This window comes from Rousettus aegyptiacus, unplaced genomic scaffold (assembly GCF_014176215.1).
Source record: "Rousettus aegyptiacus isolate mRouAeg1 unplaced genomic scaffold, mRouAeg1.p scaffold_m13_p_7, whole genome shotgun sequence".
Classification (NCBI taxonomy): Eukaryota; Metazoa; Chordata; class Mammalia; order Chiroptera; family Pteropodidae; genus Rousettus; species Rousettus aegyptiacus.
The window spans coordinates 30,666,160-30,687,020 of NW_023416310.1; the positions used below are offsets into that span (position 1 = coordinate 30,666,160).

General features: G+C 33.1%; 1 protein-coding gene across 34 annotated transcripts in view; it reads right to left on the reverse strand.

Moving 5' to 3' along the window:
• The window catches only part of NRXN1 (neurexin 1), a 1,005,516-nt gene that overhangs the window by 140,661 nt on the left and 843,994 nt on the right, over positions 1-20,861 (reverse strand). For all 34 annotated transcript variants that reach the window (XM_036224890.1, XM_036224889.1, XM_036224888.1 and 31 more), the window contains one exon: positions 12,405-12,576. In XM_036224890.1, coding sequence (XP_036080783.1) covers positions 12,405-12,576 — 172 coding nt within the window. The remainder of the gene's footprint in view (positions 1-12,404; positions 12,577-20,861) is intronic.

Here is a 20,861-nt window from a genome sequence, read left to right on the forward strand (position 1 = left end):
TATGAATGACTGAGGATGTACTGATATTTTAAAATACTTTTTGAAGGATAAGGAAAAAAGTAAAGATTTTTCAAATCTGGATAAAATTATTTTTCTAAGTTCTGTTCAGAATGTGTTTCAATTAATATCATCAGCTTCCCTACCTGAAAAGAAACAAACTCCGTTACCTAGTATAATCGCTAAGGCTGATTCTAGTTTCTCTGGGTGAAAGTCTAAGTTTTATCTGGCAGCTTATAGGTCAAGTGACAAATGTTCTGGATTGCCCAGGACAGTGGTGTTATGTGCCTGTTATGTGGGAGTAACTATTAATAGTGCATCTTTTCTCTCTCAGAAATATGCCTATTTGAATGATAATTTGTATGGCCTCCTAATTATAGGCCACCATAATGGGGAATTGAAAAAAAAAGACTCCTCTGGTGGTTAGAGCCCAGACAAAAGGTTTGGCAAGCCCAAGGTACTTGGTGAGAAGGAGAAGATACCTCTTTCTTGAAGGGACATTTTCTGTGCCAAAGCACACAGCTTGTTGATTCAAGCACAGACTGGATTCCAGATGCCACCCTTTACCCTCTGATGCGATACTGGTGCACTGCATGTAGTTACCCCAATTGCATAACTACATAGAGTGGCCTATCCACCCACTAGCATGGTCTCCCTAACACTCACAAAAGTTAAAGGAATCTCCAATACCCAGTCCACATTCTAGTCCTTCTTGAAGTCTTCCCTGATCACCAAATTATACTCCATTTTCTAAATTTATATGAAACACATTTTCTGTGCTACTCATTTGACCTGAACCCTGTCATTCCCAGTGATCTCTCTGTAGTGTTCTGGCTCTGAGTGGGTCTGTGGTAATTACATGTCTGAGTTTCTGTAAAGGTTTACCTCTATGTGTGTAAACACAAGTCTGACAGCCAAGACAGGATGAATTGTACCCAGAAGGAAATACATACTATATACTATATAATATGGGGTGGTTAGTATCTATTGCAATTGCATGGTTGCAAAACTAAACTAACTTGATTAATGATAGTGGAACTAACATTTACTGAGTACTTACTACTTACTGGATTTTTACCAATTACTATGTCTTTTGAAACTAAGAACTAAGAACCAAGAGACCCTTGAATGACCCCCCAGAGATCTGAACAGAAGAAGCAATGACCATTGCTATTAGGACCTCAACACAATGACAGTTTTCTGAGTTTTTCTTCCCTTAGGAAGAGTAAGAATAAATAGCATTGCATAATACTTCAGAGCACTGGCGTGAACTTTGGGATGTGTGTGCGACCTTGGCAAGTAACCTAATCTCTCTATGGCTGGTTGCTTATCTATAAACTGCATTATAAGATCTGATGACTGTTAATGAGAAAATGTATACAAAATAACTATCACAGTTCCCAGTATGGAGTACGCAGCATAGAGTACTTGTCTAACACAGTCACTGATACCAGATCCTACACAAGATAGAAATTTAAATGTGCTTGGTGAATGTCTGGGATTTCAGGTGAGTTCTGTTACCTCTTCACCCTAATCCGTGCGCAACGCTAACTTCCTTATTGAATAAATTCAATGAATTTAACCTCTTATTTGAACTCTATTTCCATAAAGCACAGACCTCATCTAATTGTTCTTAGGTCTATTTCCTACTGCGATTGTGACCATCTTGCCCCTCTTTTCGGCAAAGCAAACCTTTGCATTTAAAAAAGCTTTTCTTTTTGTTTGTTTCTCCTCTAATTAGAAAGCACATTCTCATCCAATTCTTCTGCCAAACTGAGTAATAAAAATAATAAATGAGAGAACTGATGACTCTATTTCGATTTTTAAAATGCTCCAGCAAAGGTAGCCCTGAAAAATTATCATGGCGTGTTATCAATTAGTTGATATTATCTAGAAAAAATGAAGTTAAATGTTCTGTTCTGTCCAGTTTTATATCTCACAAATCCAGCTAAAATAGTTCATTGAAAATGCATATGCTAATATCTAGACAGACTTGGGTTAGGTATATTCTTTTTTGGATTCTCAATAGACACTTTAAATTTAGGCCACCAGTATAAATAATATGTCCAAGATAATAAATCACTTTAATACTACTTAATGTAAAAAAAGTTAGTCTCAATTTTCCAGGATGGGAGGGTGTGGGAACCTCAGCTGCTTTTAATACAGTCAAATTCATAAGGCTAAAAACAAAACAGACTTTAAAATGTTTAAGATGAAAGTCTTCCTTTGAGAAATATTCAACCCATGAGGCTAAATTTGACACAAAATATTCATCATCATAATTTAAATTTTAATGTGTGGCCTATTTAAAGGCTTCATACTTCAAAAAGTTTTCACATTTATTATGTCATTCTGTCTTAATTAAGAACTAAAATATTAGATTAGGTTACACCTTTGGATTGTTACAGAAATTAGGTTTATGTTCCTTAAGAATAAATGTACTTTTATAATGATGATATGAACATGTTAATATATAATTTATTCACAACGATTACACCTGACCTACCAGATATCAGGTCTACAAAGACATGAAGTTTTATTATTTAAAATCTTTTTTCTTGAATAATGTTATAATATATGTAATTGAGTAAAAGGTATTTTTAGATAGAAATTTTTTAAAATTTAAAAAACATTAACTTACAGAAAAGTTGTAAAAGAAAGTATGAGAGTTCCACATATCTTTCATCCATTTTCCCTCGCTATTAACATCTTGAAGAGCTATTGGACAATATCGAAACTAAGAACTTAACTTTGGCACTATACTATTAAATATAGTATAAACTTTATTAGGTTTTATTAGTTTTAGCTAACAACCTTTTTCTGTTCCAGGATTCTATCCAGACTCCCACATTGCATTTTTCACGATGAGACTGAGATCATGAATTTTTGTAGAGAATACCAGAAATTATCAAAGAAATAAAGTGCTTTTCTCAATATATCAGGAGGTGTATAAAGTCAATATTCCTTATGTCTGGTGATATTAAACTTGATCACTTAGTTAAGGTGGTCTGCTGAGTTTCTCTGCAAGAAAGTTGATATTTTGCCCTTGGAGGAGACATTTAGACTATAGAAATTAGTAATCTCTACTCAAACTTCTAACCACTAATTTTAGCACATCTAGTGCTTTCAACAAGTGCTTTTTACTTTGAAGTTCTAATGCTGAATATCTACTTCCATCATCCTTCTATACTTGTCAATTAGAATTCTTCTGTAAGAAAAAACTATTCTTGCTCCCCCACATATCTAATATCCATTGATCCATTCAAATACTTATTCATATCAGTATGTACTCATGGACATTTACTTTGCTGAGTTCTAATCCAATGCTATCTATATTTACTTTGTTGCTCAAATTGCTCTAGTTGTGACCAGTAGGAGCTCTTTCAGGTTGGTTCCTGTGCCCTATTCTTATATCTTTATTCAGGGTTAATAAACTATGGCCTATAGGTCAAATAAGTCCCACTGCCTACTCTCGCAAAGATTTCTTGAAACACAGCCATACCAATTCATTTACTTATTACCTATTGCTGCTTTTAAGCTATAACATCAGAGTTGAGTAAATGTGACAGAGATCACGTGACAAAGCTGAGACTATTTACTATCTGGCCTTTTACAATAAAAGTTTGTCAACCCTTGTCCTAGATAATTTGTTTTTAATTATGAACTTTGGATAGTATCCAAAACGTATTTGTTTGTCACATTTCAGGTAGCTCATAATAAAGAAACATGAATATATGTTTGCCCATATAGTCTCCTAAATTAATTAGTTATAATATTTTTTTATGTTAATTTTTTGTGTGAAGGAAAATGGACTCAGTATTCTCCTGGAATAAGTTAAGTACATAAATAAGAGAATAAAATATAAATATTAATAAAGGTGAAAAATTATATAGTAATGGGATAGACATTGTCCTCTTCCATGAGTTCTAAAGTTTCCTCTATACATGCAAAAAGCTTATTAAATTGTCCTCATAATAAAAAAGTAATTTCCAAAGATGTCAAACTTTTAGTCATTTTTGTCTCAAAGATATTGGACACTGTTATTATGCCATCGCATTTCACAATCCTCAGATGATTTACCAATAGTTCTATCTGAATAAGACCCTTTAACCATATATTTTGGTCTTAAAAATATTTATTATGCAATGTTCTAATGCTAGAATCATATCAAGCATAGTATCAGTGCTCAAAATACATTTATTGAAAAGATGACATTCTTATAATCAGTTTTGAGAGAATTATTGTTCTAAATTGGAAGTACCAAAGTTGGACTTGTTCTATTAAAGAAAAAGAATTTTATCTGAGCTAGCAGAGACTATATCAGGTTAGCTTCATCAGTGGTTAAATGGTTATTATTAGAAAGTTAATAAAGGGCAGTTATATTACATTGGAAGCATGTCTTATTCGGATAAGAGGAGGTTTCTCCTCATATGTTCTTTAAATAGACTATTTTGTTCTCTAAAATCTCAACATCCTCAAAATCAGAAGTTCTGAATCCTTAATAAATGGGCCTTAAGAATGTTGAAGAACAATTACTAAAAATATATACATAACTTTGAGTATACATGCAGATATATATGTATTTTCCTAAAGACAAGATTTTCTACTTTATAAGATTCTTATAAAGAAATTCAAAATAAAATAAGAAAAATTTATCAGATCAATGCCTAAAATGGAAGATAGTTACATAATTTTTGTACTTCATATAGGGCCTCAACATTGGTATGTGAAATTTTAACCTTTTTGCTGTTCTGTTACCTCTTGAACACACTGTCATTGTTTACTAGAAGTAAAGTGACATTTAATGCCAATTTATTCTTGAATTTACAAGATAAGAAAAGTAGGTAGATGATGGGCAAGAGGAAACAGTATAAAAAGTCTGAGGCTTGCTCATATTTGGCATTCAAATGCTGACATTAAAAGCTGGGAGAGTTTCCCTCTCACAGTAGAATTTTTTTTTAATTGCTTAATTATACACAAAAAGTACTAGTTGTTATCTATATTTACCATAAAAATATATAAATATCCCTAGGCAATTTAAAAAGCTCTTAAGAAAATAAGAGCTCAGAGTGTTTGAAAAAATACTAAGAGACAGCCTTGTCATTTGAGTTGGGAATGTGATTTATCTTCCATGGAACTCAGGTAATTATAAACTACATGATACAGCAACTATACTTTCAGATAATAATCAAGCTGTAAAAGCATTGTTACAAACTACGAACCTAACAAAATCAACCAAACACTTGCAAAAGCCATTTGAAGTTTCCTGAAAGCCTCACATCCTTAAAATATAATTTCTCTGACCTTCAATCTTTAGCTATTAAGCTAAAATTCTTTTTTGCTTCACTTCCTAAAAATTAAATTTGCATTTGCAGTGGCAACTAATTTTTGTATTTGACTTGAATAATTTATTGTTTGCAAATTCAATATCTTTGAAGAAAAGTCTGTGAACCTAATTTCTTAGTCAATATTTTTGGCTATCTTTATTTAAAATTATGATAATGCCATTCTCTATTTATAGTGAGTATTTTGCAGAAGTTGAATCAACACATCCTTTTCTTATGATAATAATTTAAAATTACAAATAAATTGCACGTTGGAAAGAGGAATAGGGAACAAGAAGATAAATGAAGGATCTTCTGGAAATCATAAGAAGAGTTACTATTTGTATATCATAGCATAATATAAGATATAATATATTTAGCAAATTCCTTGAACATAGTTATAATCAACGAATATTTCTTAATTTGATTTGTTGGCTTCTTAGTGATAGAATTTGAGAACTTGTTACATTAAAAAAAGGGCAAATGAATACTGGTAAAAAAGCACATTTTCTTTAAATTTCAGGCTCAAAGGGAAAAGAATCTAGAGTGTGTTTATAAATTAAACTTCTGAAATAAAATAAATTTATTATTTGTTAAATGTTTCAAAATATATTTAATTATTTCTTTCAATGAGCTTCTGAATTAAGTTTAACTTCAAACATACATAGGGAACCCACAGCTTGCCCTCCTACTTTATCAGGCTCTAGGTTTCTGATGGAGTTATGGTCATCCCTATCTTATTTGCTCAGTCACAAATTAGATTGACTTAAACGAGAAGCAAAAAGAAATAGGGAAAAATAGCAGAAGGATAGTAGAAGAAATAGAGATAGAAGAGTTTTGACTTATACGTCTCTGTACCATTTATAAAGGTATTCGAATAGTAGATACCTAACCCATGTCTACAGAAACTAATTTTTTTAGTTATTTCAGCAATAAGCATTTAATAATACATAAGTTTTTAGGTAAAAAATGTGCATGTTTTGACAAAAGAAAGAATCGGCCTGTGATGGTTGAATTGAGCTTTCAGAATTATCTATCTTATATACAATTATTAATTTGGCCCTGTGAGAATTGGGCTCAAGTGCTATGGGGTAGACTACTGATGGGAAACAGTATTTTAGCATCCAGTGCAAGATAACTTTATGGAAGTCACAGATAGGTTTAACTGACAAGCTTCCTGGAACAGAATATAAAACCATTGCCGTACATAACAAGAATAAAACAAAAAAGGCAACTTATAGTCAATCTACAGAACTTTGATTTAAGAAACGAACCCTCCAGGCTTGTTGATATAATCTCCTTTCCTTTTGTTGTACTGTGAAGAATAATCTTTTGGAAAATATCTGTATTATATGTATTTTTCAGTCTCTGTAGTGTAAATGATACCAAAATCCACCAAACCATTAGAGGAATTTTCTCTTTCTTTTGTCAGGAAATTAAAAATCTTAGTGTGATTGCCTTACTGCAATAGTACTTTTTGATTTTATATATATATATATATATATATATATATATATATATATATATATATATATATATATATCTCCAGCTCATTGAGAATACATTAAGAATGAGTGAGAAGTCTGAGAATATATAATTTCTTTCCATCTCCTTGGATACAATTTCTCTTAAGCTAAGCATTTTGGGCAGATGTATTTAATATATCGCTCAATAAAAAGTTCATTATGTTTCATTAAGAAACGCCCCAAAGTCCCAGAAAACTGAACACCATGAAAGAAGAAAATTAACACCAGAAATCTCAGTTTTAGCTACTAGTTCTATCTGACATATCTATAGTATTTGAGACTTTAGATTTTTCACAGTATGTAAGCTTTTCTTTGGAAAATTTGAATTAGTAAACATTTAATTATGTCTAATAGAAAACAAACATTTATATATTCGAATAAATATCTAACCATATACATAAGTATATTTTGGCTAAAAACTGCCAGCAAGAGACAATGTTTTAACATAGGGCTCAATAGAGGAAACTGGATTTATTCAACAATTATTTATTAAGTACCCTACTATGTGCCAAATCCTGACTCTTATGTCTTCTGTTGGACTCTAGCAAAAACTGGTAGTTTATTTACAAAATGATTAAATCTTCTGTATGCTTCATCAGTTTCCACAAGAAAGTTATATTTTTTACTTTCTTACTTTTATAGGAGGGAAACAGGATTCAGTCAAATATTTCCCATATCTATACATTTAACCAAGACATGGGATAAGTCTTCTATTAAGATAGTTTTTCTCCTGAATAATACTTAACAATTCTAATATCTGAATCTTCTAATGATTCATTCCTCTTCTGGCTACTGAAATCAACTAAGTTTCATGTTCTGTCACTAAAAAATATAAAAAAGTACATAAAATTAGAAATCACGTCAACTTGAAGGTTGAGTGCTACAGAAAAAGTAAAATAGTAATGATTCATAATGGTTACTTAATTTGCAAATAAAGTATTTAATGTGAGGTCAAAAATAATCATTGCCTACTAATGAGTAGTATTAACTCAAAATTTATTAACAAGATATGTTTTTTGTAAGGAAATTATTTTTTCTTCCATGTGTTATTATTTTTTAACATACCTTAGATAGTTTTGTGTGTATATGTAGCAGTCGGAGGTGACATGGATTCAAATATGCGGCTATGACCAATAACGTAAGTCATAACATTTAGCTTTGAAGAATATACTTTGCTATGTAGAAGGCTACATATAATGATCTCTCTTCATTTTGGTTTCTGTCTCCCAGACAACATAAAGGAAGGCACAGATGAGAAGACAAGATTCTCGAACTGGCATAGTGATCTTGGTCAAATCAGGTAGCCTTTCCAACATTTCATTTTATTGTTTGAAAAAATGAAGATGCTGGAGCAGAAATCTTTGAAGTTCCTTCCCTCTTTCAAATGCTATGATTAGAAATGAGGTTGATCTTTCTCAATTACGTCATACATTGTAAAAAAAAAAATAGGTTAAAAAATAAATAAAAACACCAAAATCACCAAACCAGCAGACACATTTTGTACCAAACAGAAAACTCTAAATAATGGAAGGGCTCAAATAGTCAATAAATTTGTTGATGACTTGAACTAAAAACCAGTCAATTAATTTAAGTGTATAGAATTTAAATAGCAATCATCAATATGCCTTTCCTCAGTCTGAAATATTTACCAGCATTTTGAGATGAAAACCAAAGTTAAAATTTAGAGTTAATACTCATAAGGTCTTTGAAAGAACAATCATGCAAAAAAAATATATATATATATATTTACACCATCTCTATGCAGCCTCTTTTTGGCCTAGCCTCTGTTTCTTTCAAATTTTCCCTTACCCATTAGGATCTACTTTGTCACTCCACTTCAGACCACCATTTTGTCCTTTTTCAATACTCTCTCTAATAGCAGTTAAATGTTGTACTACTAATTTTGAAGTTAACACAATTTATTTACATGGGTAAGTTTGATGAATCCTTCTCGTCTTCCACACTAAACTCTCAGCAAGCAAAATCCATGTCTGTGAACTCTCCACTCATTCCGACCACACGTTTCCATTTCATTGACACCTAGCATAGTCTGGTGACACACTACAACACTAAAATGTTGAATGATGAGAGAGAGAGAGAGAGAAAGAGAGAGAGAGAGAGAGAGAGAGAGAGAGAGAGAGAGAGAGAGAGAGAGAGAGAGAGAGAGAGAGACTGAAAAATGGAAATGAGTCCTCTTTTATTTAGTTATTCTCCAGGTCTTATAATGTATTCTGCATCCATCCTCTTTATTTTCTCACATCTTATTTTAAGCCTTTATCTTTTGACACCTGGACTGTTTAAAAGCTTTATAAATATTTGCTGTCTCTATCTGTTCCTATTAGTCCCATTAAAATGAAAGCATATTTTCTTCCAAGTAAAATTCTACACTTTTAAGACCCCCATCAAGTTTCTACACCATTCACGCTGAACTGCTCTCTTCTTCCTTGGAACATATTTTCCTTTTTTATGGTATGTCTTATTCAGAAATTAGCCAAATTGATATGATAACTCTTAAATTTTCTCACGTATTTAATTTTGAACATTTTTTACTTATCTCTTTAACCAGATGGTAAGCCTGGTATGTTCCTTTAATATAGTACACATCCATTGATATTTATTGATGTGTTAAATTGATAGGAATAAAATTAATATTTGACCTTGTATAGAATATGAAAGATATCTTTTTGGCACACTGTGGTTGACAAATAAGCTCAAAGGTTTATTCTCTAAGGTAACTGTGATTTATCTGGAGCAATCTTTAGCCTGAGCAAGTAAGACGATAGGCATTGTGGACTAACATCATGAGAAAAGGAAGTCTGTTCAGAGAGAAAATTTTGCTATATAACTGTAATTAGGGACAAATCAGAGATTAATGATGCATTATATTCTAGAGGTTTAACTGATAAGCACCAAGAAATGACTTTCTCAACTTTAAATAGTTTGAAAAATATTTTTATACTTTGTTCTGTGCACAGAAAAGAATTGAAATCTGGTCTGCTTTCATAAAATTCAATATTTATTCTAAGATGTGAATTCTTGAGCTATAGGAATATTTTATAAACTCCCAAAGAGCATATAATCTACCTCCACTAATTAGTTTCTCTATGAAAGCCTTCCAGACAATGATAGGGTAATACTGTCGGCCAATGCTTTAGATGCTTTTCACTAATGGTATAGTGTTGCTACCAGATGAATTGCTTCATATAAAAGCACTCACCACAAAGCCCTATAATGGAAGGTTAAGTGCTATACTTAATTACTAATTTCCACCCTTATTACCTATATTTTGCAGTAAAGGCACTTTAAAGGGAACCAAAAATAGTCTGTTGGTTCCCGCTTCTCTGATTATAGAATTTGGTGGTAAAGACTATTTTTTCGAATGAATAACAAAAAAACTTAGAATCTTGGACTAAATATAAAGGCTGCATCTAAAATACGTTTCTAGAGATCTGATCCTTAACTATCATGATATTGCCAGATTCTGATTTTTAAATATATTTTATATTACTTCTTATACTGAGTATACATTTTACTGGTAAATAAGACATTATATGTTAATCAAATATTAGTCTAGAAAAAATCACAGATATTTGTTGACTTAATATAGCACAATTTTGATTGAAATTGGACATTAGCATGCCACAAAAAGACAGGGAACATGACTTTTTTGAATGATAACTAGTGCACAGTATCTGGTATGTGCACTATTAAATTTAATCACAAAAGCTATATTAAAATCATGAGGTAGAAAAATTTTTTAAAACAAAATATTTACTCACATGCATTAATGCATTAGAAAACTAGGTTCCAATGATCTATGCTTGGGAAATGCATATCATATTTCCTTTTGGAGATCCATTATGAATATTAATATAATAAGGTCCACAGGTAGACATTTTTAACTTAGTTTAATCCAGACTTTCTCAAACTAACTTGAGAGTGGGATTTCTTCTCTCCTCCCACATAGATCACCATTAACATTCTCTATAACCTTTTATCTTAAAGACACCAGTTTGGAAAGTGTGGTAAAAGTAAAAAAGGTACTAAATATAAAATAATTTAAAAGTATTAACTGATAAAATGAAGCCAGTCTTCAAGAAGCAACTGCCACACTGTAATAAAAAACCTGCTCTATCACAAAATTTAGAAGCAGGTACATTAATATTATGTCTTGTGCCTATTATAATACTGAGAAATAGTAGGCGCTCTATAAATATTTATATAAATATAAATAAATTGGGTTTATCATTTTACATGTTGAGGTCCACTATTCACAGATAACAATATTCCAGGGGCAAGTCCTCTAGAACTGATTCTATTTTATTTCTTTCATGACATCCAATACAATGACTTCCTCTCAGTAAAGAGGTATTAATTAATTGTATTTTAGGAAATTCACCAATTTACATTTCTACTAGGATTTCAGTAAATGTTATAAGGGATTATCAGGGGCTATGTACCATCGCATGCAGATTTGTTACTTTTCTTCCAGGTCTTCCATTCCCTCATCTTATTAACAGAAGGTGTACAGTCTCATAACTGTAGTGTATAATTGAGATAATTCCCAGGACATCAATTCAGCAAATATTTATAGAGTTCCTACTATTTTCCAGTATTATAATAGGCATGGAACATAATATTAATGTGCCTGCTTCTAAATTTTGTCATAGAGCAGTTTTTTTTATTACATTTAATTCAGCAAATATTTGAAGAACATCAACTTTAAAAAATAGGTCTGAAATGAGGCTTTAAGGGGTAAAAGTTTTCAGATCAGAAAATCCCAAAAGGGCATCACAGATATTTCATTCCATAATCGAGTCGGTACTAAAGAAAATTACCCTACATTTAATAAGTTAGTTATTTCCTCATATTATTTATTCCAAGAAACAAATACTTACAATAGAGGAGTTTATATATACATTTTGGTAATCACTGCTATCGTGCAGAATGAAAATGAGTAATACCAGTATCACAATCCTTATGAAACCCTACAGTTATATGACAGTAAAAACAGACTTTAATTACTTACATGTTCTTATAATTGCTGATTTATGCTACTATAAACAGTTTCTTTACTATTTCTCTGTTTGTCAAATGACCCTCCTTCACATTTCATGAGTTTCAGCTATATACCACCATCAAAGGAATCACCTAGTTCTATTTTCTTTCACAGCAAAGTGATATAAATAGTCCCACCCTTAGCTTTAAATTTTAACTTTGTTACTTTTGACAAAGCCTTTCCTTTGTTCAAATGCAAGGATCCAGTAAAAAGAGCTTTGACATGTTGTGCCTTTTATGTCTGCATTTTTCTAGTTTCATTGATGTCCTAAAATTTGCAAACGATAACGTGTGCCTTCAAGTTCTTCTATAAAATGCCACTTGTACACTGTTTCAAGAATAGTTTAGGACAGCAGTACATTCGCATGACTCTATAGTGCAATAAATACTCGGTGGTTTCTCAGAAAACCCACAATTTGGTGAAACAAATGCAAAACAGTGCTTTGTTTTCCACTTTGTTTTTCATAAATCTTCCCTGGATACACATTCACTGGCTTACCTGCAGGGTAGCGCTCGATCACTGGCCAGCTGTCCACCTGCAACGTGGCATTGCCACCACTCCTCGTGAAACGAACCACATGGTATTTCCCATCGTTAATGATTGCATTGGACTCTTCAATGGCGATGTCATCTGTCCCAACATTAAATTTAACTCCAATCTTTCCTTGGTGCTGAAAGGCAGAGGAAAAAAAAAAAAAGAGGTGAATAAAATTATATTGATTAGTCAGCATTTAATAAGAATTACATATAGGATATTGTTCAAGAACAGGCTTCAAACAACAGTTGCTTTCCTCAGATTTTACTTTTGAAAAACTCAAGTAGTAGAAGCAAGATTCTTCACATTTGGTGAAGTCTGAAGCATCTCTTTCATGGATAATTGATATTCCAAAAGACACACTTTCAAGAGAATTGAGCTGCCTTCTTCCCAGAGGTTGCCACAGACAAGGTGCACAGCTGCCTGTGTGAAAGGACATCTTTTCATGTAACATAGTTCCTTTAATCCACTCTTTTCATTTTACAAGAAAAAGGAGGCTTGACATTCTCCTTTTAATTATTGTGAAATCAGAGCAATGAAGTCTGTTTAGAGACAACTGACACATGCTCACAATATAGAAAATAATTCTAAAGTGTATGTGTATACAGACAGGCATTTAATGAGTGCAGTTTCTTCATCATTATTCACATACAAAAAATCGTCAAATGCCAAGTCTGACATTTATTCAATTTCTTCATTTTACAGATGATGAAACTATGACACAGAAAGGTGCAAGGACTTGTTCAAGGTCACATAACTTAATAGAGGGGTACCAGAACTAGAATTCAGTTTCTTCATTCTTAATTTATATCTAAAATAAGATATAGCTATCTAAAATTGACTCCTTCTCTGAATTATGCAAAACAGCATTATACATTATTCTAAGTGCAAAGTTTGCTGCTTTTAATTTCAGAATTGCATAATACAAAGTGGCAAAGAGCATATGCTTGTGTCCTCTGCTACTGAGAAGCTTTCTCTAGTAGTAGGACTATCAAGGTTACCAGGAGCTCAGTGGATTTTTAAAGTGCATGGATTTGCCCCTAATCAGTAACGATGCAGGCCCTTGTCCACGTACATAATCTCAAACTGTCTGTAGTTCACCTTTTATCAAACCTCAGTTCAGAGGAACAACATGGAGGAAGAGGGGTTTAAAATACATAAAGTCCATCAATTCCTGTAGAAATTTATAATTGGAATATCAAAAACCTGGAGATCTGGGCCACATCCTCTTGACCTCTTGCCAGATTCTCACCATTGAATTAGGCAGCAAGAATATGGTACCAGCTTACACTGAGAGTTATAAGAAAATCTTGTCTACAACCGCATTAATTGAAGGGAAGTATTTGAAGATGTTATTTAAGACAATGGTCATTTTCTCCTTCATCTAGATGTTCTAAACTTTACTATTTTTCCTTTTCCTGGTTCTTATTGTCCATAAGGATCTTTTTCTTATAAGTTAGTATAGTTTTTAATTGTTTTAAGTTTTTGTTTTAGGCTTGACAGATAATATGACTCTAAATTGTATTTCCTTTTTGACTTTGGTGATCAGAAATCTCAGAGTCAAAGTGAGTAGGAAAATTTTATTAGTAACATGAACTCCTGGCATACAATTTTTCCTAAATTTATTCTTATTTTCTACCATGTTTCTCATGATGCTTACTTTTAAATATATGTCATTACAAGGCATTTCAGTTTTTTTTGTAGAATCATTCAGGTGATTAAAAACAAAACAAAACAGTGGGATTCCAATAAAAATTAAAATTTATCCAAGGGCCTATGGAAACTTTTATAAAGTTTTTTTTTTTTTTTTTTTGCACATCTCTTTTGCGCAAGCATTCATTATTTCCTCATTCTGTTAGAATTCCTGTTTGCTTCCTTTCAGTAAATTATTTAATGTGGTATATATTTTAAAATGTGATAAAACTTCACAGGAAAACTAATAATCTTATTTATGAGGTCTGTTATCTTTATTTAACAAACAACTTTATAGTATTCTAATCACTTGACTAATACTAACTCTGGTATTTCTTATAACAGCTCCATGAAAGAGGAAATATTTTATCTCCATTTGACTGATGAAGAAACTAAAGCACAGTGTGATTCAGTAACTTGGCTAAATTTACACAGAAAGAGAAAAGCTATAATTCAAATCCAAGCAGTCTGGTTCCAGAGTTTATGTTCCTAATTATTACACTAGGCTAAATTTTAGGAATATTGCTTCATCCTATAACTGCAGTTAGCAGATTTGGTAAATCTAGTTGTTTTTTGCTTCCTGTTTTATCTTCCCTGCTATAGCAGAAGCACCAAAGGTGTGTGTATGGTATTTTGCAGATCGCATCTACCTATCGGTGTGTGCTTAAATAATTTTATGGAGGACAGTGAGCAACTAATATGTGGATAGAATAGAATTTCAAAATAAACTCTTTTTCTGTCTCAGTTTCAGCTATAATCTTGAGGTGATAAAAAGTGAATAAACAAATCAGTACTTCCATTTTACAAAATAAGATATAAGATTGCCTAAGCCGACTTACAAAGGAGAACATTGAAAACCACTTTTGAGATCCTAAATTAATTACCTAATTCTGGCCCATTAAAGAGGCAAGAAAGGCCAAGAGGAGTCTGAAAATTAGAGGAGGATCTCTAGGGGAGAATTGGGACGTGATATGATCTGCACGTACATCCGGGTTGGAAGGTTATTTTTCCCTTATCACAAATGTAGGGGAGAAGGACTTCAATGGAACCTCAGAATGCTTGATACTTGTCTCCTGGAACTTGGTGGCAGTGGTTAGGGTAGTCAGTAAACTGACATTTGACTCCTGCTTGAGAAATCTTCAAGAGGAGATTATGACTGGTTGATACTATGATGGCAGAGCAGAGATATTACTGCACCAGGGGCTGCTTGTGGAGCAGAATTTGTAGAACAAGCGAGCACTACAAGTGGACGATGGTTAGAAAGCCAGCTTAGAATCGTGTTGTTGCCAGTCTAAGAGAGCAAGTGAGGAGAGGGGTAGTAGGTGGTGAAGACAGCTCAATGGAAAGAACTTGGAGTTGTGTAACGGATGCCCAGAGACTGAGAAGGAAATCCTAAAATGACCATCTGAAGGAAGTGCATTTCACCACCTCGTGGAAATTGCAAGTAAAGAAATTCCGATGGTGTGGTTATAAGAGCTAAAGAACTCACCAAAATACCCCTAAAAGTGCTATGTAGAGTCAGTTCTAAGGTTAAGCTAAGTCCAGCTAGATGCCTACTATTGTATTAGCCAAGTAAGATCATATCTGCTTCTTACCTCCTCCTTCTTCTCCTGCTTCATTCCTGGAAGATTCGGGGAGGAGGAAGAGAAATGAATGTCATGAGAAGAAGAGAGACAGTCCTGTCCCCTCAGACAGTGCAAGTGGCAACTCCAAGTCAGCCTAAGCAGTGGTAACGCACTGGCTTTACCACTTTGTATTATTACAAAGAAGTAAACTGAAATTACTTCTTATATCAAAAAGTGAACAGAAGACATTTTACTATCCAAGAAGGATCAAAGTAGTGTTGAGACTTCCCTGGAATTTCTTGGAGTCAGAAAGAAATATTCTACAGAACACAAATTTCTGCTGTATCGTAGAAATTGCATCTTTTAACATAATATGTACATGAATATATTTCTTACTCTAGAGTTTCCCATTGTTTTAGAGTCTCTTCTATTACAGGCATGTTTCTTATTACAAGACACACCAAAATAAATTCTTAAAGTGTCCTACTTGTTCTGATAGGAAAGCTACAATATTTGATTTTTATCAGAGTTCTAATCCTTGAGGAGGTTCAAGTTCTGTGACTAGAAGCACTATAATGCTAAAGGTACGAAATATAACAAACTCGAAAAAAACTCCTTTTACCTTATCCCTAAAATTTTTTGCAATATAAAATGTAAAATGCCTATTTTCTAGGCTACAGAAATCCCTAGATTTCACAAGGATTCATTTCTTGCAATATAGTGAAACAATTAAGAGGCAATGCGAGTTGGTAATGCTTGAAGAGCTTCTGACTTTTAAATGATATTCATTTATCCCTGGATATGTTGATGTGGTCCTTAACTTCCAATATTTTTGATATCTCATGGATTCAAACTCTGGAATCAGCAAGAACAGAACTGAAATACCACCAAAGTAGGCTCAAACAACAGATTCTACCCCAATTCAGACGGTATTACCCGACCCCAGGTTACATCATTATCCATGAAAAACAATTTAATCATAAATGACAGACAAAGGATCGATTTTTTCCATGAAAACAAATTTATGATTCCATGCAGAAACTGTAAATCTTCTCCAAACACATACTTCCCATGTTGACGGAGTAGTAAGTCATTTCAATTATATAAACAATAAAACTTGCTAAACTTTCTTACCAATGGATAATTACAATTTAAAAGAATTCATTTCGACTTTTTATTCTCTGGGATTAAATGTGATTGTCTCTGGCAAATTCTCATGAATATTGCATTAGCAAAACCAGCAGTAATTTCACTGGACATGTACTGATCTTTCAGCATTGTGTCTTCCTTGAAATGGATAACTGGCTCACACCATAATTTCAAAAATCTATTATGAGAATATCAGTAATGAAGCATTTATAATTTAATGAAGTCTTTCCATGGATTCATTAAATAAATAGTGGCAAAGGTAATTATTTTTTTTTCACAAAAGCTCATTTCTGAATAATGATTATGTTGTTAAGCCAAGTTAAAAGGAAACATCATGAAAGACAATACTGGGAAGGAACTTGAAAGGTTCCTAGTTTAATGCACCATTTAATTGCATCTGCTATCACATATTCATTTGAAAATATTTGTTTTAACCAATATTAAGATTTAATGGCGTTCTCAATTTGTTGGGCATACTTCAAACAACATTGTTTGTATGTTATAGATGCAGATGTATTTCGATTTATGTACATATAAAATAGATAAAATAGAACATAGATAGATAGATAGATAGATAGATAGATAGATAGATAGATAGATAAAGCCTATATATGGCATATAGATATGTCACTGTTTTTTGCCCCTTCGTCTGAGATTGTTAGGTGTAAGTGTTTGGCTCAACTATGTCTAAGAAAATAGACCAGTAAAAAAAAGCAAACTGCCCTGTTTTTTGTTGTTGTTGTTTACTTGTTTACCATACTGAGAGCATCAACAAACAGAATACATAAGCATGCAACGCAGAATGGCATGTAGATTAGCAGGGAGGCTTCTTTATGGTCTATAAGCTTCTGTCATACAAGATGATACAAAGCCCCACCTTGGACATAACTACTTAATGTCTTCAAATACACTCCAGGCTGTGCCCATTTCAGAATACAGAACAACTCCCATGCTCCAATTCTGCTTTGCCGGTTGAAATCAGTCAGGCTAAATGTTATGTTTTGCTTCTCCTGAGACTAATCCTCACCAGGGAACAGAGGTTTTAAGGCTCTAGGGGGACCATGGAGCCTGTAGTCTCTGTTGCTGGAGAAAGTAACACTGCACAGTGTGTCAGAGAGCCACCTGTTCTTTCACCTCAAAACAAACACACTGATTCAGATAATTGCTAATTTAACCCAAATACATTTCCAAATGATTGACTTAGGATCTAAATGGCTGGTAGAGACTGTGTTTACCACTCTAGCTGGTCTACAATGTCAAGAAGTGGTTTTGGTCTAGTTATTTTAATCTGTCATTGAACTGAAAATGTGCTGCCCCCCAATACACACACTATTTCAAAAATAAAAAGCTACTGTTGCCCTGTCTCCTACTTTCCTCATTGAAGAATATTTTTTAAATTCATTCGGCTAATAAAAAGCAAATATGTAATATACATTATGCATTGTGCTTAAGTGTGTAGACAATACAAACACATAAAATGTGTACTCTGTCCTCTGGGAAGTTTTCAGTTACATTGAAAAGATAAATCATGCATGCAATATTTGAGAGGGCAACTGGAAACAGCACAGGGCATTATGGGGGAGGGTTCTAGAGAGTCTCAGGAAGCCTTCTAGCTGTGTGGCAAGAGCAAGCCAGGAAGTGGACAGCTATAGTACAGCCAGAAGATCCCAAAGACATCCAGAGACACAGAAGATATGTTCTATCTGTCCCCCATCTCTCTTTCTAGGCCCTACTTACCATAGTGCTCACTGGATGTCAGACATTGAGCTACACATAACTCCTAGCAGACCTGAAAGGTAAGTGCCATTTTCTCTATCTACTCAGAGAGTTTACAAAATGTGCCCAAATAATATAGCTAATAAATATTTATACTGGTATCTGGCCAATTTGGAGATGCTTTCTAAAAAAGATGACTTCAATTGAGTCTGTGTACAAGGAAAAGATCGTGAAGCCAAGGCATACTCAGAGGACTGAGTCACGAGTAGGGCTACTAACTACTGCAAAGTGAATCTTTCTTTTTGGCTAAGTACATTTCATAGCACCACTCAATAAGGAACCAGAAATCGGTGAGATCTAGGGTGATACTATTTCAGAAAGATCTCATTTAGTGCTAATATATTCTAAGAAATAGTATTTTCATTTTCCCGTAAAATCTTCATTAAGATAATATACTTTTCCTAATATGCCCCCATTCTATAGAATGCTAGAGCTTCTTGAATTCCATGAAATAATATCCTGACAGTGATATTACCCTCCTGGAAGCTTATGTTCATCTCGGTCCTTAGTGTCTAGTAAACTTTTGTAAGCCTATGGCAGTGTTCTTCCATACACTGCTTAAGTGTTAGTTTTTATGGACTTGCTTTAAATCCACAACCATATTATACAGAGTTTGGAGGTAAAATAAAAGACTGGCTTATTCTTCACTGAATCCTTCACAATACTTTTCAGACTACTTCTATATTTGTAATTTTCCAAAATTCTTTCTTTTTTGAGATATAATTCACATATCATAAAATTTACCCTTTTAAATTATATGCTTCAGTGGTTTTAGTGTATTTATAAGGTTGAGCAACCATCACCACTATTTAATTCCAGAACATTTTCATCACACTGCAGTTTTCTTTTGATGAGATAATGCATTTAGTTTTTGGCACATTTGATAACTACTCAGCACTTTTGAGCTATATCGTTATTATTACTATTATTATCCTTATATTATTAATATTAATATTATTATTATTGTTATTCTTACATTTGAGAAATAATGTTTTGTTCCATAGCAGGTGGATAGAAGTTAATTAAAATAATATTTGAATTATATAACTATTACAGTTTAGTTAGAACACATAATATTGCATTGATCTTCATAACAACTTATGAAGCAGCATTATCTGTTTTATAAATGAAGACACTAAAGCTCAGAAGGGCGGAGACTTGACCAAAGTTAGGGCATCTATCCTTTGTTTGGCAAGGGAGGAAACATTCTAAAATCTAACTACACTCATCAATAAGTTAAACTGTACCGACGCTGGTTGTACTGAAGAATAGACTGCTTGACTAGACAGTCCCCATATCCCCTTCCATCTCAATGATTCCGTAGTTCTATGAAAAGCTTAAACAGCTAGGCATCACAGGAAAAAAAATTAGAAAAGAAAGTACTAGTTCGTTTTATAAAGCACATCAAAGGTATCTATATTTAAATTTGAGTCTTAGATTTTTTCCCCAAATTTATGAAGTAAATGAACTCTAGGATTTTATTACTCTTTTTAAATGAGCAGTGTTTCAATTTGGGAGGAAAAAAGAAATTCCATCAGGCCGATGTTTCAGAGTAATCTGAGAGGCCTTTTGTAAACCATATGTGTTCTTTCTCAAGAAATTAGAACACTTCCCCTCAGGAAAATAGAGGGACTTGTCTTTATAGTTAAGAATTCTTGCCTTGCCAGGTATGTAGGACTTAGTGGAGCTAAGTGAGAATAGGGTCAATGAGTTCCTCTCTTGGTGATGGACAGATCCTGAGTTCTGGCGATAACACTAACTCTTCAACGCTTCCATTCTTCACATTACTTCTCCTTAGATAAAACTAAATCAAGAATCAAAACAATGGTGGGATGAAAGCAGCCCAATAAATAACCAGTTGATGTATCTTTGAAAAGGGCAAAAACCCTGATGTTGGTATTTTGAGATTGTTTCCAGTTTGTTTCATCTGTTGAGCCAATACTGAATTATCCTTCACATTTAAAAAGACTATCCTTTCTATTTAAAAAAACATTCTTGAACCATTATAAAGTCTTCCAATGTGGCCATGGGTTCGGAGATGTCAACAAACCTTTTTCATGGTACTTTTCTATGGTCCAAATAGCATATCTGCATGATACCACAACTGATGTAGAATGAAATAAGGCTAACTTATTCTCTTGGGAATTAGAGCTATCTCATTGAGTCATTAATTCTGTATTTTCATTCTTGAAATAGCACAGCACTGAAGTAGAAATACTCATCTTTACATGTATCCTTA